Source organism: Plutella xylostella, chromosome 11, assembly GCF_932276165.1.
Source record: "Plutella xylostella chromosome 11, ilPluXylo3.1, whole genome shotgun sequence".
Taxonomy (NCBI): Eukaryota; Metazoa; Arthropoda; class Insecta; order Lepidoptera; family Plutellidae; genus Plutella; species Plutella xylostella.
In genome coordinates, this window is record NC_063991.1 from 823,575 (window position 1) to 846,940 (window position 23,366).

The 23,366-nt window shown below is 41.6% G+C and overlaps 3 protein-coding genes across 5 annotated transcripts; 2 read left to right on the top strand and 1 right to left on the bottom strand.

Moving 5' to 3' along the window:
- Positions 1–1,712: 1,712 nt before the first annotated feature.
- LOC105384880 (ecdysone oxidase) lies at positions 1,713–7,545 on the top strand. 2 transcript variants are annotated; one of them, XM_048624239.1, is made up of 5 exons: positions 1,713–1,877; positions 3,587–3,769; positions 4,302–4,435; positions 5,445–5,608; positions 6,141–7,545. In XM_048624239.1, the coding sequence occupies exons 2-5, from the start codon at positions 3,595–3,597 to the stop codon at positions 7,516–7,518; spliced, it is 1,851 nt and encodes a 616-aa protein (XP_048480196.1). In that variant the 5' UTR covers positions 1,713–1,877; positions 3,587–3,594; the 3' UTR covers positions 7,519–7,545. The 2 variants fall into 2 exon arrangements, with proteins under 2 accessions (XP_048480196.1, XP_048480195.1); XM_048624238.1 differs by having other exon boundaries at positions 1,715–1,867.
- Positions 7,546–8,659: 1,114 nt separating this feature from the next.
- On the bottom strand, positions 8,660–18,699 carry LOC105385051 (60S ribosomal protein L4). Of its 2 annotated transcripts, XM_048624078.1 has the most exons (12): positions 18,545–18,699; positions 17,335–17,515; positions 16,438–16,519; positions 15,372–15,535; positions 14,297–14,421; positions 13,312–13,410; positions 12,450–12,488; positions 11,487–11,583; positions 10,347–10,482; positions 9,728–9,887; positions 9,199–9,231; positions 8,660–8,842 (listed from the first exon to the last, which is right to left on the bottom strand). In XM_048624078.1, exons 1-12 carry the CDS (start codon positions 18,545–18,547, stop codon positions 8,687–8,689), a joined length of 1,275 nt encoding a protein of 424 aa, XP_048480035.1. In that variant the 5' UTR covers positions 18,548–18,699; the 3' UTR covers positions 8,660–8,686. The 2 variants fall into 2 exon arrangements, with proteins under 2 accessions (XP_048480035.1, XP_048480034.1); XM_048624077.1 differs by lacking the exon at positions 11,487–11,583 and having other exon boundaries at positions 12,353–12,488.
- Positions 18,700–19,055: 356 nt separating this feature from the next.
- LOC105385022 lies at positions 19,056–20,263 on the top strand. The gene has a single exon (XM_011555328.3). The coding sequence runs from the start codon at positions 19,204–19,206 to the stop codon at positions 20,176–20,178; it is 975 nt and encodes a 324-aa protein (XP_011553630.3). The 5' UTR covers positions 19,056–19,203; the 3' UTR covers positions 20,179–20,263.
- The last annotated feature ends 3,103 nt before the right edge of the window (positions 20,264–23,366 follow it).

A 23,366-nucleotide genomic window follows, 5' to 3' on the forward strand; every position in this document is an offset into this window, starting at 1 on the left:
TAGAGAATTCCATACTATATTCTTATTTTTTTATACATACTGTCGTTCTTTCTTTCGTTCCAATATCTATCCAAATATTTCTGCCATACATACCTGTCTAAGATTGCGTTTCCCTCGCAGTCTTTTTTTTTTAAATTGCAGTGGATTGATTCTTTCATTTCCATTGTATACAGTTCTTTCATTGCCGTGGAAGTTTGTTTCATTGCCGTGGGCCTTTGTTTCATTGCCGTGGACGCTTGTTTCATTGCCGTGAACGCATGTTTCATCGCCGTGGCACGAAATTTTTAATCATCCGTATCTCGTTAAGTTTTTAACTTATCTGCTACCCATTTAGTAAGAACACTAACATTAACAAAAACTTTAGTAAAAGCGTTTTTCTAATATAAAAAACCTTAAGATAAAAAAGTCCACGGAAATGAAGATTTTTTAGGACTTGTTGAAATCCACCCAAGTATGTTTTGCCTATACCTACTGTAGCTATAATTAAAATCTGTATTGACAATACAACAATTAATTTAATGTGAAGTCAATATTATAATTATACTAGCTGTAGCCCGCGAGTTGCGCATCATTTTAAAAGGTTTTATCAGAGGAATATATAATATGTTTAACCTATTCCATTTTCGCAACACCGTGTAATTTCACCAAATTGTTATACCTAAGTAGGTACGTAATGTATCTACCAACCTAAGGGCCGATTTTTCAATAGTCAGATAAAAGTTTTTTTTTATAATCTCATTTATTTTATAAGCCAGATAAAAGTTATCTGAGGAATAATTCTCATGTTGTCGCTTCTGAATGTTTGTATTAGACAGTGACAGCAACAATTTTATTCCTCAGATAAGAATTATCTAAGCATTGAAAAATCAGCCCTTAGTAGTACCTACTACCTACTTGTACGGAAAAGAGGGATGAAATGTAATGCATTTCGTCCCCATAGAAAATTGCTGTCTTGACATTGTGTTAAATTACAAAGCGGCAAACCTCGGGTTAAGTAAATTACATTTCTTGAACTCAACATAATCATCATCATCATCATCAGCCTTCTATCGCCCACTGTTGGGTATAGGCCTCCTTATTTGTACGCCAATTCTTCCGCCCTGTGCCGCTCTGATCCACTGCTTCCCCGCAACCTTGCAGATGTCATCGGACCATCTAGCAGGTGGTCTGTCAACAGCTCTTCATCTGGGTCTAGGCCACCATTCTGTGACCGCCTTTGTCTACCTTCCGTCCTCCTGACGAGCCAAGTGTCCCGCCCACTCCTTCACTTCTTGAACTAGTGTATAGGTATATAATTGACCGAATGGTGTAGTGGTTATATAGGGACCCTGATTGCTCTGCCGAAGGTCCCGGGTTCTATACCCTGCCTGGACAGTTATTTGTTTAGACAGACGTTCGAGTCTTCATGGATCTGTGTAGACATATGATATGAGCTGTCCGATATTCATATTCATATTCATATTCATTTATTGATAAATAAGCATTACAGGTCATTAGAATTAACATTAAATTAAATTAATTATAACAATATTATAGTATTAATAATTTCAAATAATTATGTTTAAATGAATACACAGGATCTGCCTAGTTTGGGTTCGGAAGGCTGTGTGGGAGATGTCCCCATTTATAAATAAGTTATATTCAGGACATACCTGAAACGTACATCGTGAAATCAAGAAGCCACAGACAAACACACATTCACATTTATAGTATCGATAACCATTTCACACTTCAACATAAAATAATTATAAGTAAAAGTGTTAAGTAGTTAATCGAATCAAAATAAAATTAATAAGGAACTTATTTTTACTTTAACATTCGGTTGGGTGAGCGGTGAAACAGATACTTATCGGAACAAAATACTTGGGTTGGTACTAGTGTGTATACTTTTCATTGTAATTTTTATCATAGACTTTATTTTCACTAACTTTTCTACAGTAAATATACAGTAGGTGTATACTAACGGACTCAGTAGGTAGGTAGGTAGGTTAGTACATAAAACTAAGTATTTGTACCAGGGGTGCTCAAATTAAAGACAATTTGAGCACCCTGGTACAACTAAGTACTTACAATGTTTTTGGTGGCAAAGGCAAATCCTATTTTTTTTTCGTTCAAACGGAAAATACTCATAAATTCTATACATTAGCGTCTTTCTATCTGGTTTATGTAAGTACCTAATGTAATCTCTCCTACCTGTGTTAAATAAATAAAGATTTATGCCTAACTAAAGATTTTAAACTCAGTGAAAGATAAAGAAACATTATTACATAAGTAAATGAGCCATTAGTTGGCGCATCTTGTTATCCAACGGACGAAAGGCCTCTGAGAAGAGGGGATATTGTCCGATTTTGGCGAGGGAGCTAATGAGTTCGAGGAATTAAACAAGCCCTAATCAAAATCTGTGCTCTCAATAAAAACGAATAAAACGAAACAAGAACCAAAAAACATCAAATTGATAAGTAAGTACGGACTTTGATCAACCATCCATATCTATCTCTTTAATTTACTTATACCTTTTTTAAGTCGAAGACCAAGTCGCTTTGTATACTGACCCCCTGAGTCACACCCGCTTCGGTTTCTTATTCCTACTTTTATTATTTTAACACCCTGTATATGTAATATATGTATGCATTAGGGCATGCAATACCGGAACTATTTTCAATACCGGTATTGAGTTCCGGTATTGCAACTCAATACCGGGATCCCGGTATTAATACCGGTATTAGATTTCCTTGTTATAAATGGCATATATTGTGATTAAAGGTCGTATATAGGTCAAAATAAAACGAGAAAAAGCAATGAAATTCAGTTTTTTGTAATAGATTTTTACGAGAATTGAGTATTAGTTGAAATTTTACAATATTTTTTTTTTTACATCCAGTGTCCGTTTACGCATGGACAACAGTAGATATCAAACGGCCGAAAACTGCATCAAACGGTTGGAAACAAGTGCGCTTTCACAGAACATAGGAATACTATATCTTAATCGCTTTATTATAGCCTAAAAAAGTCCGATTCCGGTATTACTTCAATACCGGTATTAACTTTCAATACCGGTATTGAAAAAAGCGTGAATTTTGCTCCTAATACCGGTATTACGAATACCGGTATTGCGGTATTGCATGCCCTAGTATGCATCTACCAAGATAATAAACAAGTTTTTTATAGTTTTCGTGTCTAATTAAAGAACTAGGTTTCCTATTATTAGCTAAACACTTCAAATAAAATAATAGAACTAGTTAGTTAGTTAGTACTTATGTAAGTACCTAGCTAAGCATACCTACCTACAAAACTGGTATAGTAAAAGCCGAAAGGGGGGATAAAAGTAATCGTTAGTCGACCCCTTTCGACTTACTGTATTATTTTTGCAGCACTGTACCTATACCTATACATAATTAAAGTCTGTTTTTTAATCTCAGATATATCCTACAAAATTGACAGACTCTGATCGGTATACCAACAGTAGTTAACTATTGGCGGGACGTGTCAATTTAGTATCTGAAATAAAAAAAAACAGATTTTACTATTAAATTCTACTATTTTACTATTAAAGTACCTACCTACCTATATACATTTTATTTCTCAGACACAACAATGGGCCTACTCGGTGCCGTAAGCGGCGTCCAGGGCGCGCTGGGCAACGTGACCAACCCTGTCCTGGACGCGGGGGTCCAAGCCAGCCTCATGACGCTGACGGCAGCCCTAGGAGTCGTCACGTCTGGACTCAGTGAGGCTGCGTTTGATTGGCCCAAGACTTCGCCGCTTTCTGGTAAGATGGCTTTTAGAGAGAAGACATGTAACAGTCTCCCCAATACTTTACCACTTTCTGGTAAGATGACTTTTGAATGAGGGTGCGACCTCAGGTTGCGGCGAGACGCTGTCTCTAATAATGGGACACCCTGTATGCGAGTGATATTATTGATATCAAATCGTGCCACCATGCTATATTTTTCTCCTCCCCCACCTGAAAAAGATACTTAATTAATGCTATATCTCATCGAGGCCTAAGGAAAGAAAAGTCGCGGGAACCAACAGATTAATACCTAACTATGGAAGTGTCAGCGCCAGACTCAAGTGGAGTAAAAGCAGAAGAACCGAATAAATAGATGGATATATATCCCTGACCCCTCTCAGAGTGACAATGCTACCTCAGAAGGGTCAGTGTTCTTTGCTCGAGACTGCACAGACTAGTTATACCTGGGCCCTGGGCTAATAGTATGGGGCGCATTGAAGACGTGACATAAGTTTAGCATCGCGCTCACTCACATTAGCCCTTCTGACAGTATCATTCTGGTCTTCAGGTGGCGAGAGGTTTGACTTCATAGTGGTGGGTGGCGGCGCGGCGGGCTGCGTGCTCGCTCGCAGACTCACCGAGCTCTCTGATTGGTCGGTGCTGCTGGTGGAGGCCGGGGGGGATCCACCGCTTAGTAGTGTTGTAAGTTCTGGGCCTGGATTCTCAACCACTCGCCTTTCGAGTCTAGTGTTAGAATTCATAAGACGATACGTCGCGCAACTGACAGGCGACTTGAAAGACGGGTGGTCGAGAATTGCCCCGCTGGATTTATCTTCAAGGCATATTTAGACCTATGATGTAGAGAGACCCAGACATTATGAGTGCTACTGCAAGGCATAAACGAAAGGCCTCTTCGACTGAAGTAACATAATCTGTTCCTGGAGCACGCTGGGCAGTCAGCGACTGATGTTAGTCTGATTGGCCAATTTTCTCACCACGGTGACAGATACTATAGTCTATAATAGCTCTTTTTTTGTCGCCCCCACGATAATAAGGGCTAATGATTGGTATGGTACTTATGGCTTTAACTATAAAGTTAGAAGTCAGTTGTTGGTGAATGATGACCGTATGTTACAGTTAAGGAATTCAAAACTGTGGCTGTGCTGACCCTGAGCCAACTATCGAACGATGCAGACACTTGTTTAAATATTGATATTTTCATCGGTATTTCAAATTTAGCTAAAAGATAATAGAATTAGCAGGCTTGTTGAACAAGCCCGCCAGTCTCTGAGAATTCAGAAATATTTGTAAATTGGTTACCCTATAGGAATTAATAGTAGTTAACTAGTTAGCTGCCTAACATCTGACATGCCACTAACGATATAGATGTAGGTACCAACACTTTCGCGTTTATACAGGGTGTTGCAAAAACGATATACCGAAATGAGGTGGACTCAGGGGGCCATGCTGAACAACTATTCTTTTATGACTTTTGGAAACCTCTTTCGGCTTACAATAAATCTTTTGAAAAACCCTGCATAACTATAGATAGATAGAGTACCTACCTAACTACTCTTTATTTGTAATAAAGTACACCAAGAAATAATCAACAATTTTGTATAAACTTAATTAGGGTACAAAAGGTCTTATCGCTTATATAGTGATCTCTTCCAGACAACCTTTAACATTATCATAATGATGAATCCCCCAGATCCCAGGAGCCTTCATGCTGCTAACATACAGCGAGCAGGACTGGGCGTACCGGGCTGAAGACGACGGCTACTCCGCGCAGGCGCAGAAGCTCAAACACGTGGTGCTGCATCAGGGGAAGATGCTGGGCGGTGGCTCGTCGAGCAGCTTCTTGGTTTATGGGAGGTTCGTTGTGGGAATTGTCTATAGATCCAAAGATCACAGATGTTTTATGATCTATATCTTGTATTAAGTATATTATCATCTAGTTATAAAGCTATACAGGTTGTTGCAAAAAGAGTATACTATACCCCTGAGTCACCCCATTTCGGCTTAGTTCTTATACCCTTTTACAACACCCTATAGATGTCCTGCATTAAAAGGTAATAGATGCCCTGCCTTCATTGGATGGGGACCCGTGCCCCAGCAGTGGGGGCGTGATAGTGGGTTGTGATGATGATGATGTGATGTCCTGCTTTAAATTGTAGCCCTCAATAACTTTGTATACTGAAAAAAAAATCTACTCCCGATAATAATAGTCACGTGACCAACAAAAAGTTCGATCGAGTTATAGTTAATGTATTAAAATTAGCCCCTGATCCCCTTTCGGTTTAACCCTTTTAACTCCTTTTGTATATCAAACCATATATTTTTACAATAATCGATAGAGGTAGGTACCTGAGCACATTCCTTGACGAAGGCTATATCTTCTTTACAGAAGTAAAAACCTCTCATGCGGCGACTGGGACGTCCCGGGCTGGGGCTTCGACGACCTCTACCCGTACTACCTGAAGGTGGAAGACCTGCAGGTGCCCGACATCATCAACAGCCCCGACAACGTGCACCACAGCCAGAGCGGACCCATAATCCTCACCACCCACGGACCAGAAACTGGCTTTACTGAAACTGAAGATGTCATGCTAACGGGGTTTAGCCAACTGGGATACGAAAGACTTAATGACGCTAACAACCCTAATACTCTAGGCTTTGGTCCCGCGCAACTAAATTCTGATGAAAAAGGCTTTAGGACCAGCACAGCTATAAACTATCTCCTCCCAATTAAAGACAGGAATAACTTTTACCTCCTCAAGAATACTTTAGCCAGTAAGATTGTTTTTAACGGGACCAGAGCTGTTGGAGTGGAAGTGATTAGAGAGTCAGGCGAGACACAGGTTTTCTACGCGAATAAGGAGGTGATATCCTCAGCTGGATCTTACAGGACCCCGCAGTTGCTAATGCTTTCTGGTATCGGGCCTAAGGCTCATCTAACAGACCTAGGAATAGAGGTTCTGGCAGATTTGCCAGTAGGCTTGAACCTGAAGGAATTGGCTGATATACCATTGTTTATGACAGGAAATCAGGGGCTTCTAAGCGCCACACAACTGGCTTCAGCCACTTTGAATCTTGACTCATTTCCTTTGCCAGTCGTGGATGGCTGGTTCAGTCTAAACAACAACTGCCAATGCCCAGACTTCCGTATCTACCCTCTTACTTTTGGTGCCGCATCACCTTTCTCCACAGTCGGTTGCAATCTACTCTTCAACTTGGAAACCAGCGCTTGCAATGCCCTTACGCTTGCCAACACAGTAAAAGATGTTGTCTTCCATCAGATATTACTCGGCAGTCCCAAATCTTCTGGCAACGTCACCTTAAGGAGTTTAGACCCGAAGGATCCTCCACGAGTCTTCACTGGTTTCTTTAGCTCAGACGAAGATTTAACGCGCATGGCTGAAGGCGTAAAGCGCATAGCTAGACTCAAAGACACGCCAACTTACAAAAACTACGGCGCAGAAATCGTAGACTTGGAGCTACAACAATGTAAAGATTACGAGTTTGGTACTACAGATTTCTGGCGTTGTTACAGTCTAAATACTGTAGCGTCTCTGTACGGGCCTACTGGTACTTGCAGAATGTCAGTGGAAGGGGCTGAGGGAGTGGTAGACGATCGGTTGCGGGTGCTCAACGTCCAGGGTCTAAGGATTGTTGACGCGAGTGTCATAAACAACTTGATGGGCGGAGAGGCGCATGGGAAGACGTTGGCTGTTGCGGAGAAGGCAGCTGATATTATTAAGCAAGATTACGGGGTTTTGACATGAATATGATAGAGGAAAATTTTAATAAAATTATAAGTAACATAAACTTACTGTTATTTGCCTTTCCTTGCTTGGTAGTGAAGTGGTCGCAGGTTGCATGTACTTATATCATCCCAGTCTTGGGAATCATTTGAGTAGTGTTCAACGCATGAGAAAACAGATATAAGTATGTTACCTATTTGTTAGTTGATATACACTCGCAGATAAAGAAACAACATGTAAATGGCGGTCGCGGTCTTTACATAAAAAGTTTTTGGCATCCCTACTACGAAAGCTACTACGTAGGACCATCCGCTAGCTCATTTGTTTCTTTATCCACAAACACCTATTTATTACCACCGGTTTAAGAGCGGTGGTAGCTCAGTCGGGTAAGCGCCCGCTTCTCACGCCAGAGATGCGGGTTCGAATCCCGGCGCTGACATGTACCAATGAGTTCTTTTCTGAATTTAAGTACAATGTATACCATCGCTCTTACGGTGAAGGAAAACATCGTGAGGAAACCTACATATCTAGATTTAGCACATCTAGATATGTGAACCCACCAACCCGCAGTGGACCAGCGTGGTGGGAAATGGTCCAAGCTTAGGAAGGCAGTTTAGACCTTGGGGATATGCACAAAGGTTCCATTCGAGAGAGCCAGGTGCAGGTACTGACACCCCCACAGAGAATAGAATAGAATAGAATACCACCGGTTTATACCTGCACCAACTGTCCTCAAATCTCACGCCAAGCTCGGCGATAAACTAAGCTTACTTTTAACTAATATCCTACAAAAGTATAACTTTTGAAAGGCTACGTTCCCAGTAGGTTAACTATTAGCCCGTTACTAGGCGCGCGTAACGCTAATAAGGCTAGTTAGCGCAAAAATAGCAAACTTTGAACATTCGGCATACTAAACCGATATCATCATCATCATCAGCCTATAGCTGTCCACTGCTGGACGTAGGCCTCTCCCAAATAGATATGACGCAACTCAATCGGCGATAAACTGTTTACCTACTGAGATGGACCCTAACCTATTTTAGCAATACCAACATAATTATTATGTACCTACTTGAATTAATTAACCCTCCAACAGTATTTGTCCATAAATTAAACTAACTTCTTAGGTTCCACTAGCTACACAAAATAAAACCACAAAACATGTCCTTTATAAAATATATTGTCCCTTCTACTTCTTGGCCACCGGTTTTTTGGCGACCTTGGCGACCTTTCCTGCGGCCTTCTTCTTAGGGGGGGGCGGGGGGGTCTTCTTCACCGCCTTCTTGGGCTTCTTCGCTAAGGCCAGCTTAACGGACTTGGCGCGGTTCACTCGCAGCTTCTCCGCCTGGGGACGGGAAAAATGTCGGTTAATATTGTTTAGAAATCGCTACGAAACTATGGATATGTCTATGCTTCGACTTGGTATCTATCTATCTATCATGGCGAGCTGATTTTCCGCATTTAGCCTCTGAGGTGGCATTATGTGTGAAATACCTATGGGGTGACTAGCTATTAAGCCACCAAGCGACTTGGTATTATAAACTTGTAATTCTTAGAAAATTATCAGCACTGAATCATTAGGAGCTGATGAAAATATTATTGGCCCGGGCATTATAGTGCCAAAATCGTACCCGTAATCGGTAGTTATTAAAACAGGAATTGAATACGTTTTTACAATAAATACTAAGCTTTTCTACATACCTTGACAGCGGGGTCGCTAGCGGGCAGCTTGATCTGTGAAACAAAATGGCGGCTTTAAATATTGTGTTCTAGAATATTTCCGAGTGGTTCTAACAATAGGAATAAGTATAATCAGAATGTGTCAACGTGTAAAGTAATCATGGTTATTCATAACCCAATGCTCTGAAAAGAGGATATCATCACTTGGTGTACTATGGCTTACTAATATCGCGGGATAAGTGGGATAACTATTTAAGGAAACGAAACGGCAAGTCCTTGTTCCTTTAACAAACATAGCGTTGGACACCCTCGAGGCAGCTGGAAGAACCACTAGAGACAAAGGGAGCCTCTCTCCGTATGAACTGTACATTACATGTCAGGCAGTAAGACAACAGTCAGCGACTGATAACTAATCTGACTTACTATTTTTCTCACAACATCGACAGTAACAAACTCCCTAGGTCCAAGCTCTTCAGTTTTTCACCGAAATGCTAAAAACCTACACATCTAAAAGACCCACATTATTTCTCCCCAAAAAAACACAACTCACGCCACGCTTCTCAGCCAGCTCCAACGCACGGATGTTGTTCCTCCTCTGCTGGTCCAAGACCGCCTTCCTTCGGAGGACAGCCGAGAACGGGTTGAGCCTCAGCATAGCCTTGCTGTTGGTAAGCGGGTTCAGCTTCCTGGTCGCACGGGTCACGCGCTTGCTGTAATAGAAACGAGGGTTAGAGACGGAGGTCAGATGGGGATAGGGTGGTTGAGTGGTGGGGGTAGTCAGAATGTGTCAACGTGTAAAGTAATCACGGTTGGTTCATAACCCAATGCTCTGAAAAGAGGATATCATCATTTTGGTTTTTCGTTTCGGTTGTCATTATTGATACACATGTATTTTATGTAAAGATAGCTGAGTTTTCTAGGGGAAACCTCAGGCAAACATATTTTATAATACCACCTTAAAGACTGTGGTAGGTTGAGGATGACTTAGGATGTTAATGTAAGGTAATCATTACTGCTTTTTGAAGTTATGACAAATATTAGTGAAGTTCTACCAACTGGGAATCCTAAATAACACCATAACTTATAATTCTTTTCGCCCTAAACTCAACGAAACAAAATCCAAAGCCACCAAAAACCGGTCCTTCGACCCTGACATTTGTTCTACTCACTTGGGGGCACGGAGGACCTTGCGGATCTCGTCAGACTTGAGCAGACGGCTGAGGTCGGTGTTGGCCATCTTGGGCTGGGGAAGGTTGAAGTTCTTCTTCTCCTTGGAGGGTGTCTTCCATGAGCCGAACAGGGCATCTGTTTGGGGAGACATACTGTTAGATGTTGATGGAGGCTTATTGAAAAGATTGATGTGGAAATGGCAAGAGTTATCAGAAGGGCTAGCACGTGGCGCTATTAAGACGTGACAAAGGTTCTCCGTCGCGCTCGCTCTTGAGACTGCCCGATGTGAGTGAGCGCAGTGCTTTTGTGACGTCTTAAATGCGCCCCGTGCTAGCCTTTCTGATGTTACTTAAGGTGCCAAGTAGCCGCAGACGTGGTTGCAGTAGATCGCGTGTCGCAACGTCACATTCGCGCCCACCGCCGCAGAAGTCCTACTAGCCCCTGAGGTCGCCGTCATCGGATCACGATGAGGAGGACATCACATCACTACTGGTTTTTATGTACATATTTGTATGTGATTCGTTAAGCGGTTAGCTACAAGACACTTAAATACACGTCTATAGAAATCAGGATTTGCGACACGACGTCTGCACCAATCAACAGTCAATTGGCACAATTAGGCGTTTGCTGAGGATGTTTGTATTCCACAAGTCGACACACCGGCCGTCAGATTAACGTCCGATGTTTCCTAAGGGAACGTTTCTATACCCCGAATATTCGTAACCCGACTCTGTACGGGACATAGTGGGTAAGGCTTATAGGGGATAGTCTTAATGCTATATAATTTTATAATGGAGATTCGATGCTCCGGTGACCTTACGCAAAGGTCATTGGTGTAGTTGAAGACGGAGTTGGATGGCTGAAGACGGAGTGTTATGGATGGCATCCAGCAATGGACGATTACTGCCTGATCCTTATTTTTGTGACTAAATTAAGTTAAGTACTCGTAAGCTTGCGCTTTTAGTGCCGTTAATGTACACCAGAGTGGATTCATGTTTGATAGAGCAACTGTATGTTATACAGGGTGTTTTAAAATTAATATAGAAGTCTAAAGTGAATGTTTCAGCTCGTCATTCCGAACCATTTTTGTCCTAGGACTGATCAAATTGACTGACGAAATTATGATGATGTGGACTAACCGAGGCGGTCGAAAGCGGACTGGGTCCAGATGACGAAGCGGCCGACGTGTCCGCCGGGCGCCAGCTTCAGCAGGTTCAGCTTCTCCACGCTCAGCATCTCCGCGCGGGGATGCCGCTTGTACCACATAAGAGGCTCTTTACATACCTACGTAGTAGCTACCCTGTTGCTGTCCTATGTTCTATAAGAGTGCACCACTGACGCGGCTCTTTACATACCTACCTACTGCCTACCCTGGCTCTGTCCTGTGGTACCCCGGTTGTATAAGTGTCTACAAGAGTGCGGGACGCCATCCCGACCTCAGCAACTGGCTAGTCACTCTACTAAGCTTCGGAGCGCTGCTGCTTTCGTTCGTTTGTTTCTCTTCAGTATACAGTCACTCTCCTGCTGTAGCTACACGGGTTTCGTTATCGACGTAGATAAACGTCACTATATCGCGATTCGCCACTAATATGGCGCTATGATGGATGAAATGCGCCGTAAACTAGTTTATCGGAGTCGATAACGAACCCGTGTAGCGGCTGCAGCCCTGGCTTCTGAGTTTGACCAAAGCTTATAAGGCTTCTGTACAAGAGTGCGCCACGCCATCCCGTCCTCAGCACTGCCGCTACACGGGTTCGTTATCGAGATCGATAACTCATTTAATGTGCTTCCCACCCATAATAGCGCCGTATTTATGGCGTATCTCGATACAGTGACGTTTATCTACGTCGCTAAGGAACCCGTGTAGCGGCAGCAGGAGTGTTACTCTATACTGAAGGAAAACAAACGATGAAGAGCTGTCGTGCAATCGGCACGTTTAATACAACGAGATAGAGTCCTGTGCTGAGTCTGACGAAAGCTAACTAATAAGGCTTTAGTTACTAACCGAGGCGGTCGAAAGCGGACTGCGTCCAGATGACGAAGCGGCCGACGTGTCCGCCGGGCGCCAGCTTCAGCAGGTTCAGCTTCTCCACGCTCAGCATCTCCACGCCGGGGATGTTGCGGAACGCGCGGGTCAGGCCCTGGGGAGGTAACGAGGAGATATAACAACAGAAAGCCGTGGTGGCTAACAGATAAGCACTCATTCGTGAGGCTGTGGGTTCGAATCCTGCCATGAAGGGAGGAAGAAAAACATCGTTAGGAAACCTGCTCATCTAAATTCTAAATGTGTACTCTAAGTAGACTGTACTAATTTAAAAATCGCGTGCGATCTCGATCGTCGAGCTCGCGACCTATCACTTGAGTACAAAGGTAAAGCGGAAAGCGTGGAATAAAGTTGTGAGCATAGTCGTATGTATGTCACTTGTATCTATGCGTTAGTATATAAGTTATTAAACTACCACTATTTCTGTTCTTGTTGTGTATTTCTATCTTATCGACATATCTTATTTAATAATGCGCATTTTCTTGCAAAGAAAAAGGTGAGCCTGATTGTCTTAGTTTTACTAATATGTTTGTAGTAGCAACTCTGCACCCGTGCACACTACAGAGTGTGCCCAGAACGCCATGTCGCTCCGTCGCTGTAGCACCGCATTCGCAGTAACACTCAAAGCCATGGAAAAGACAACTGAATGTGGACATTAGGTGCAAATAAAAGCTAAAGGGATATTGATGTTAAATTTAACATAAAACTCAGGGTGAGATGCTAAAACTGAGATAAAATATCTCTATTTACGGCAGCACATGCTGAGCATGGCACTTTTAGCATAAATTTTCTTTCATAATTCATATACATTAAAAATAAGCGTTTCTCTATCTGTTAAAGCTGTTGCAGCAATAAATTATTTTCATTGTTTCCTTCTTTTTAACTTATATGTATGTGTGTGTGGTGTGTGTGTGTGTTACCTGGTCCTTGTGGTAGACGATGAGGGGTCCCTTGCGCTGGACGCGGCGGCGGTTGCGCATCTTGCCCTTGCCGGCGCGCAGGCGCTGTGACTTGTACACCTGGGAGACGAGATGGTATGTTAGTGGACGTTTTGGATACCAGTTAGGCCTTGGTCTCCTATTTGCGCCGTAGTTCGCGTCCAGCGTCACGCCGTAGGCCGCGTCACAATGCTCACTATAGAAATGTACTGATGCGGTCTCCCTCACACGCCGACGTTGGCGCGTAGATGTCATGAGCATCGTGACGCGGCCTACGGCGTGACGCCGGACGCAACCTACGACGAGAAATAGGAGACCCCGGCCTTACTGTTGAACGATGTACATAGTGTGAAATTAAGGCTAAAAGCATTTTCAACAAGTCAACGCACAGGAAGTGCTAAAATCAAAATTACTGGAGTGATGGTGATGTTGACTGATCAAAATACATTGTAATACCTACTTAATAAATTAACGACACTAAAGACTCTCACGTCTCAGCGTCTTAAAATAGCAACAGATGTTGAGATGTGGTTGATATTTATTTTGTATTCTTAATTCTATATCAGAATAGAAATGGTCCTTTCCTGACTGTTGTTCAAGAAAGTTAATCTCTCCCGATGAACAAGCGAACCCGCAACAGATTGGCTGTTGAAAGTGCAGAATCGGGATTTGACGAGTCTCTACCTACTGATATTTTCGTGTAGTGCTGATCTGATATTAAACGCGTTTACTAAATAAATTATACACTATGGATGCCCTTTCAATTATAAATATTATAAAGCGCGGCATATCTATTCAATTAATGCAAGTCATGCCATTTTTTGACACCGGAACCTAATCAGCAACAATTTTATAGATGTTATAGCACATAATTGAAACATTGACGGTTTGCTAGTTTGACAATGTACAAAAGTGTACAGCTATTTATGATGCTGACTGTACCATGAGAGAACAGTAAACCCCTCACCTTGAGCACGTCAGACCAGGCCTTGATGCGGCGCAGGAAGATGACGGCCTGCTTGGTCTTGTTGATCTCCTGCACCTTGTCGGAGACCACGAGGGGCAGCTCGGGGATCTTCTCGATGATGTGACCTGCGGGGCGGGGAGGTTAGAGGTCATTGTCCGAAGATGTTGTCAAGTAGGGAGATTTCTCATAGTTAAGTGGCTTGTGGAGATTAGAGCACATTGCATAGTTAACAATGGAGAAACCCTGAATGACGTACCAACTGTACTTTATACGTCCGGCGCAACCTGGGCAGTCAGCGACTGACGCTAATCTGACAGAGTAATCCTTTCACCAGTGTTCATCGAGAGTTGCTCTAGTGTTTGTCACTGACACGCTTTAAAATTTTATAATCCTTGAAACTCTGTAATACCATGTCAAGATGTTATTATAAATAATGATGATTGATGATGAGTGATAACCGATTTTGGTCATGGGCCTTAGTTAGGGCAAATCCGCAAAGAGTGACTCGTAAAATGATTGAACAAATAGTTACATTTGTTCAATCATTTTACTATTAAAATTATTAATTGTATTCCACAAGTCGACACACAATAGTTATATAACTGCCGTGTTTCCTACGGGAATTGTTAATATGCCCCATAAATGTACCGGGAAGACTATGGAAGTACAACCAGGAAGAGTTTGGGGTCTAGATATGTCACTCAGTGTCTCATAGCTAGAAGTATCTTCCAAGCATAATTTCGAGTAAAGAACCGATAAAAGATCAATCAAAAGTATTACATAAACATGGAAACCTGTAAAACTTATGGATGCAATAAACAATTGAGTATTGGATAAACAATCTGCGGAGTGTTGCAGTCTTTAGAAAGGTTTGTTTTTGCTGATGATTACTACAACACCATGTGCCACATAATGGTTCGGAGTGGTAAGTGACCTTCACAGCTATTCGATGTCAGGTTTTGATCACCGGCTGAGGCCTTTCTATACCTTTCTGTATAGACGACAGATATTTGTTCTCGGCTCTGCAGTTTAAACCTTTGTATGCTTTGTTACATGCAAGATTCAAGGCGCTAACCTCTAGCCTGCACAAGCGCGGGCACGCCGGCAGCGGCGACCGCAGCAGCGACGGCGGCGCGGCGCTGGCGTAGGTTCACGCGACGGTGCCAGCGGCGCCACGGCTTGGTGGGCGCGAACATGCGGCCCCCGCGACACATGTTGCCGAAGGCTCCCTGGCCGGATCTGCGGAAGGGTGGGGGGTTAGTGCGTGTGTGGGGGTGGGGATTTGTAATTTACTTGAGGTGATTGTTATAGATGAGTGGAGACCATGAACACCTTAGATATCTATTTATCATGGTGTGTACATTATCTGCATTTAGCATCTGAGGTTGGCCATTATTGCTATGGGTTATAGCTGTTCAGCCATCACGCCAGAAAGTCAGTAGACGACCTTGGATACTTAGGAATTTCCAGAGACATAAATGTATGCCCAGTCTGCTGATGACCACCACTAAAGCGATTAATCCTTATAGCATTGATGACAAATAAAAGGCATAGCTTCCATAACATTGAAAGACCTGCGGTTAGCAAATTAGCTACCAGATTATCATCATCAGCCATAATCATGCACTGCTGAACATATTCCTCTCCTATTGATGGTGTTAATAATAATAATAATGTATTCCGTTCCGTCGAAACATCAGCCTCAGGGTAACACTGACGTCTGCGAATTGGGAAATTGCTGTACCCCGCCGTAGTGAACTCACTTCGATTGATGCGAAAAGAGTAAGGTTGCGGGGATCTTTAGCCTCTAAATGTTCTGGTTGATTTGGACTCCATTAACAAACTTGATTGACTAGTGTTCTGTCTACCAAATGCTAATATTGTCTATCAGGTCATAAAATAACATAATTAACACAACTGAACAGATTTTTTCGGCTGGCTCTTTTGGCCACTGAAGAGAGGCTTATGTTCTGCAGTGTAATATTATGGACTGATGATGATGATACTGCATACTGATGAGAAGGTTGAAACCTCATATGTATATTGACAAAAAATAACACAGGAAGTTTGTTGTTGGTCATCAATATCATGTTTTCTACTCCGTAACCTTATTCTAGTAGCTGATGATGATGAGGACTCACCTGTGGGTACCACCACCACGGACACGAGGAATACGCGCGACAGCTCGTCCGGTACCCCATGACTCGGCACTGGTCTGGTGACCTGTGGGACAGAACAAGCGTTAACTAGACTGCTAAATTGGCCAAGGCTACTCAAGTTGTTTTGTTGATTTTCATACTTAATTCAAGGGTTCAAAGTAAGCTAGGATTCTTTATCGAGGGTTAAGTGAGTAAGGGATTGGGCGCACTGAAAGTCTGATATAGCTGTTAGTGTTATTCCAAGAGCCAAATAACTGGCAAACATAGTGATGTAGTGTGGGATCACTGTTCAGCCATCTGGGCTAATGACCTTGGACAGATAGCTGGTAATGGATGGATGTGAATACTATATTGCTATAAGACTTATTAAGGTCTATTTTTTCCATAAGCTTGAAAACACCAACACAAGTCAATGTTGTAAGATAATAATTATAGGACAGTTGAATAACATTTGTAGTAGCAACTCTGCACCCGTGCACACTACAGAGTGTGCCCAGAACGCCATGTCGCTCCGTCGCTGTAGCACCGCATTCGCAGTAACACTCAAAGCCATGGAAAAGACTACTGAATGTGGACATTTGGTGCAGAAATAAGATACCTAAGTAAAAACGTGATACAGTAATTTGACTTCATAGAATGGACAAGGTCTTCACATGTTGTATTTCTTATTTTTTTACTGACCAGGAAACAAAGTTGTGAAACCCATTTCATATTTTAGTTTTTTTTGGAGTAGCATTGTTAACTTAAGTTTGGTATTGATAAATGTAAACCCCACTTACAAGCAAGGATATTCTACTTTAGTTTAAGTTTTAGGGTCTCATTTTACCCTTTCATCAAAAATAACAATTAAAACCGAAGAACAAAAAAAAAGAACCTTACCAGCCTCCTTGCTCACGGAGTAAGGCTGCCTCGAGTTCTTGGACATGGAGACGTGGACATCGTTGACAAGGTCCGGGCGGATCGGGGCCTTGAACACGAACGGGAGGGGCAGAGCCGCTCCGGCCACCGACTCACTCTTCTCTGAGTACACCGACACGAGCGGTCGGGCTACTGATAAACTCTGGAATTTGGTGAATATTTTGTTTTAACTTGTGCGGAGGCTAGTCAGATTGAAATGCTGTAAAAAGTGTGTAGATGCTGTTGTACAACGTCATTCATTAGACTTCATCTTTCATTGTGAAGTATCTTGTAAAGAATGTTTTCAAAACAAGACAACAAAACATTCCAAGTACACAATAAATGTGAATTTTTAAGGAGTGTCCATAATTAATCCCTATTGTCATGGCTTAAACTGTCTCAAGTTTACAGTAAAAGTGAATATAAATTTGTTTTCCTCAAGTCGACACACAGTAGTTACAAAACCACCGTGTTTCCTACGGGAATACTTGTTTTACCCCTTGATTGTACCGGGAAGACTATAATAGTGCAACCAGGAAGAGTTTGGGGACCTAGATAATGTTTATATTGCTAAGGTATCATAAGTCAATACAATAGGCAGACAATGCAATAGGTCTTTGTTCTCAGAATTTGGTAGTTATGATTAATTTGTTCCGATAAAACCTTTGAACAACGTTAAACAAGAGAATATTGTTAAGTATAGATCCAAAAGTTTAATTTTCACATGCATGTGAAGTAAACCTAACCTCAAAATGTTATCATACACAAATTTGACCATGGCCTCAAAAGTATTGAGTGCTTTCGCCGTGGATACATCCTTAAAGGTTGTGCGACAGTAAATTACATCAAAAAAGGCTTAAAAGGCTTAGGTAATGGAGCAAATAATGAATAACAAAACAATTTCCGCCGTGCGTTCTCCAACCACATTATCGAGCACTAAGGATGTTGCTTTGAACGTAATCCTGGGTCGTGGATAACGATTATTAGCGTTTCGGAATACCGCAAATCCACTGAATAACACTGAAATATCACAAATAGTCCACTGATCCTCAATATTTCCGTAAAATAAGAACAAACACGTGGGAAGCCATGATGACCAATTTTGAGGTGAGATTTACACTTTCACTGCAGTTTAGATATCACTGGGAATTATGTATCGGTAAAGAAACATAATTAACAACCTGAAACTTACCATTTCGCTATACGAGCGAAGATATTTCTCCTAAAAAACACTATAGGCGGCGGTAAAGACCATCCGCCATGCCACGGAGAAATGAAAAGACCGGAAACACAAATTTTTGACAGCAGTTCTCAAAGACAGTTGCCAGAATGAAAAATACCTCGCCTGCCAATAAAATAAACTGCGTTTTTTGTCTTAAAATGATCATAAAATAAAAAGACACGGACTAAAGCAATATATTTGTGCGAATATAAACAAAAAAAACTGTTCATATAGGTTAAAAACCGAGTGAAATGGTCAAAATTATTATTTTCATGCATTTGTGCTTTACTTTCATAGAGCAACATTTTTTATTTTTGTTTTTTTATTGGTGTGGATTTCGGATTTTTCAGCCAAACACACGTTTTATCTACAGAACAGCTACAATATTTGCAGCGAGGCTGTTATTATTCTGAGATATTTGGTTAGATTTTAATCAGAATAATAACTTTTTCGCATATTTTTTTGCACATAGTGATGTTGACTTGTTGAGTCATGACAAGAAATTGAATAGAATTTATTATTAATTTCACTATGGGATTTATAAGTAAACAGTAAACATACATACGAAATACCGAGCGTATACCATCTTTTAAGTGCTAGTATCTAGGACCGATTTACCGCAGGCAATAATGGATCCCAAAGATAAAACTAATGATCTCTCAGAAATCCCAGGTTGCAGTCATGGAAATGCGACTCCAAGGAATGAAAACAAAAAGGAGCATGATGATGATGAGTCTGTCCGATCTCGAGAAATTGCTACACAGTTGCTGGATGAAACTGTTGACTGCCAAGCCACGACTACATCCAGGCATGATGCCATAGCATTGTTATCGCTTGCTCTAGGAAAGGAGGTGTCCGTCAAGCTCAATGTCAACAACCCTAAAATGCCTGTGCTGATTATAAATAGTGGCTCTTTAAGTGAAAGTAATGAGACTATTATGATACAAGACCAGGAAACATGTTCCGATTTGCTTTCTCGCTCATCAGTGAGGCTTTATCAGCCTCCAACTCTCTTCATTCAAGCGTTACGTAAACTGACGAACCAACAGGCAATCCTCGGTATGAATGCAGAGACATACATAGACCATTTAGGACAGCTACTTGGAGTCAGCAACAGCAGAATACGGCGCAGCATGGAGAAAAGCCCAGAGTTGTCAGCACCAGATTCCCTGACCAGTGCTCCACCATCTTATTCATTCGTTTTGAGGCAAATGGCGGCACGGGCCAGGAGACCACGGCTCATGGGGACTTTTATTCCATCCCCATCTTTCATAACCCATACTCCTCCTCCGAATTACGCTAATGCTTTCGATATCTATGTTGATAACCCACCGCCTCCCCCTGTGAGGGTTTATACGTACGGCTTCACACCACAGTTGGTTATATGTCCAGACTGTGGGTACACTGGCATGACAGTGATCAAAGCAAAAATAACGCTGTGCACGCATTTGAGTGCAATGATACTTTGTCTTTTTTGCTGTTGGCTGTGTGTTCCGCTTCCTTACTTTTTGAGATCGTGCAAAGAAGTCGAACATTATTGTTTTCAATGCAACAACTACCTGGGCATATATTGTCCGACTAATCCTGAAAGTTCTGTGCGTTAATTATCTTTTTTAAAAGGACGGAAGTTCCATTACAAGGCTAAGTAAAGCGTGATTAAAGTTTATTTGTAACATTCAGTATCACACAGGTATTGTCGTGAACCGCCATAATTATGGCGATCACGAATTGTCATGATACTATTCAATCATAGGTAATATTTAAGAGATGTAATATGAGGTTGTGATTCTTGTAGAATAGGCACAGGAAATCGTACCCTGCCGGACCGTCTCATATGGTAACGTTGTGCTCATACTATAAGAAATGAAATTAAAATAAATACGAATATGCCAACTCTCACCGGGTGAATCAAATCGGTGCACTGTGGTAACACAGCCTATATTAAAACATTACACGCCAATCACATACATCCACTCTCATTGCCATTGCATTACACTAAAGCTTCAGACTGCATAATATATGTCAATAGCATTCTCACTTGCCCCGCCTCTTGGCTGAAGGCCGTAATACACGTACCTGCACTACGATGCACACGCGTATACGTTTACTATCATCAACTCATGCCCCGCGTCTTCGCTAAGGGACGTAATACGAGTACCTGCACCTCAATGCACACCCGCACACGTTTACTATCATCAACTCATGCCCCGCGTCTTCGCTAAGGGACGTAATACGAGTACCTGCACCTCAATGCACACCCGCACACGTTTACTATCATCAACTCATGCCCCGCGTCTTCGCTAAGGGCCGTAATACGAGTACCTGCACCTCAATGCACACCCGCATACGATTACTGTCATTAGCTCATGCCTCGCGTCTTCGCTAAAGGCCGTAGTACGCGTACCTGCATCGCAATGCACACGTGCATACGTTTATCATTCTTTCATCATCTATCACTCTCTCATATCATGTTTCGTCACTATTAATGATTTATAAACATTAAATGTCGGTTCTGTAGATACCGACGAAGGGCCTCCAACCACCCCTTATAGCCCTCCCTGACCACACAGTATATTCTCTTCTCCCTCTAGTTAAACATTTACCCAAGTCACAGTAGTCCACCCTTATTTGGGTTACGACTTCAAATTACCGTATGCTTAACGACATACCAACATTAGCATAATCAATGTCAATAGCAATCACAATTCAAACACCAAGAAAATAAAGTATAAAATGGTTTCCACTTACATTAGGTTACGATGAATCCAGCGCGACGTCCGTCCGCTCCGGCTGCTCACAGAAAAAGTGGCGCTCCACCACACTCGTCGAGTCGCCCCGTATTCACTTCTACCCACTAGTTACCGATATAAATTTTAGGCTCGTCTACACTATTGAAAATTCTACTCGATTTAAGTGAAGTCGAAATATGATTCGCGATCTTTCGCGACACTCCCGGCAATAAGAAAGTGAAATAATAGGTAATATAAAGGAGTCCATAAATAATGCAATTACATATTATGATTATTAATCAACAATTTAATGATACAACTCGGCACAGGGTTAATTAATTATTTTACAAATACATCAGATTAAATAATTGATTTGTCCATTCTTTCATAATTTGTCTTGCGCGTACTGCTGATGCTCGTTTCGGTCTGGCTGCAACAACCAGTTCTTCTGGCTTGTCCCCATCCGATAGTCTGTCATTGTTAGTTTTATGTAAGTCTGGCGTCGCATTTTGGCTATCACTACACATTATTTCCGAATCCATGACTTCGTCATTTTGTACTCGTATATTATCTGAATCTGGTCGTGTGTTTGAGTGTGTTACTTGTTTTGGTTCTGAAACTATCTCATTTTCATCCCTAAACTCCAAAGGGTATAAATGAGATATCGATCTCGTGAATATCTCACCTGTTGGTAGAGTCACTCTCGCTACTCTTATTTCTCCATCTGAACCTTTTCTTATTTCAGTTATCTTTCCAACTTTCCAAAACGCTCTGTTTTGTTCTCCTCTTATCTGGACTATATCACCAATTTTCGGAACTCTCGCTACAGCAATCCTTGACTGTTTATGTTCATCTTTTCTTTCTCGTAAACTGGTTAGATACTGTGATGTAAACATATCAACAAATTCTTTGAGTATAATCTGTCCACGTTTCCATCCTTCTACTAATCCTTCCTTGGTGACTGTTACCCTTTCAAAAAGTTCCACATCAGATATGTCTGTGGTTATAGGCCCACCAACCTTTAGAAAGTCTGATGGCGTTAGTACTTCTTCTAATTCTTCCCCCACTGTAGTAAGAGGGCGCGTATTAACAATTGCTTCAACTTCTTTCATAATTGTTACCAGTTGGTTATTATTCAGCAAATGCTTGTCTAAAGTCCTTTTAAGACAATTTTTCACAATGCCAATGAGTCTCTCGTAGAATCCTCCAAACCAAGGTGCAAGTTCTGGTATGAATCGCCATACAATTTTATTCTCTATACAATAATCCGATACTAACACTTCTGATGCTAATTTAAATTGTAATGCATTGTCAGAAATTATCACGTGTGGAAGGCCTCTTGTTGCCACAAATCTACGTATTGCCAAGACACATTCATCAGCTGTTAAGTCTTGAACGACTTCCATATGTATCGCTCGAACTGACAAACACGTAAAGAGGCAAATCCAACGTTTTTCTACACGTGCGTCTTCTACTTTTAGAGGCCCAAAGTAGTCAATACCGGTAAACGTAAAAGGTTTTGAGTAATTAACTCGCTCGGCAGGTAATGGAGCCATCATTGGCATTTTGTATGGTCCACCGCTGTATTTTCTGCATTGCACACAATTTCTTAATACACTTTTTACCTTAGAACGTCCTTGTAATATCCAGTACTTATTTCTTGTCATAGCTAGTGTATGACTTACTCCGATATGGTAATTATTTTTATGCGTGTCTTCTATAACCTTTACTGTAAATTCAGAATTCTTAGGAAGAAGTAATGGATACTTTTTATCTTCTATCCAATTTGTGTTTTGTAGTCTGCCTTTACAGCGTAGGAGTCCATTTTTATCCTTAAACAATTTGAGAGACTTGTAGAGGTCCGTAGATATACCTTTCATCTCTTTGGGGAAATGTTCTGTCTGTATTTTGATTATTGTTGTTATATCATTGTCTGTTGTTACATTTTCCATTCTTGACACTTCGCATTGCTCTTCTCTTTCTGCTATTTCATGTTCGTTTTGAGATGTTTTAGTTAACTCATTTTCCTCTTGTTCTTCAATTCTCTGAGAGAGACCATCCCC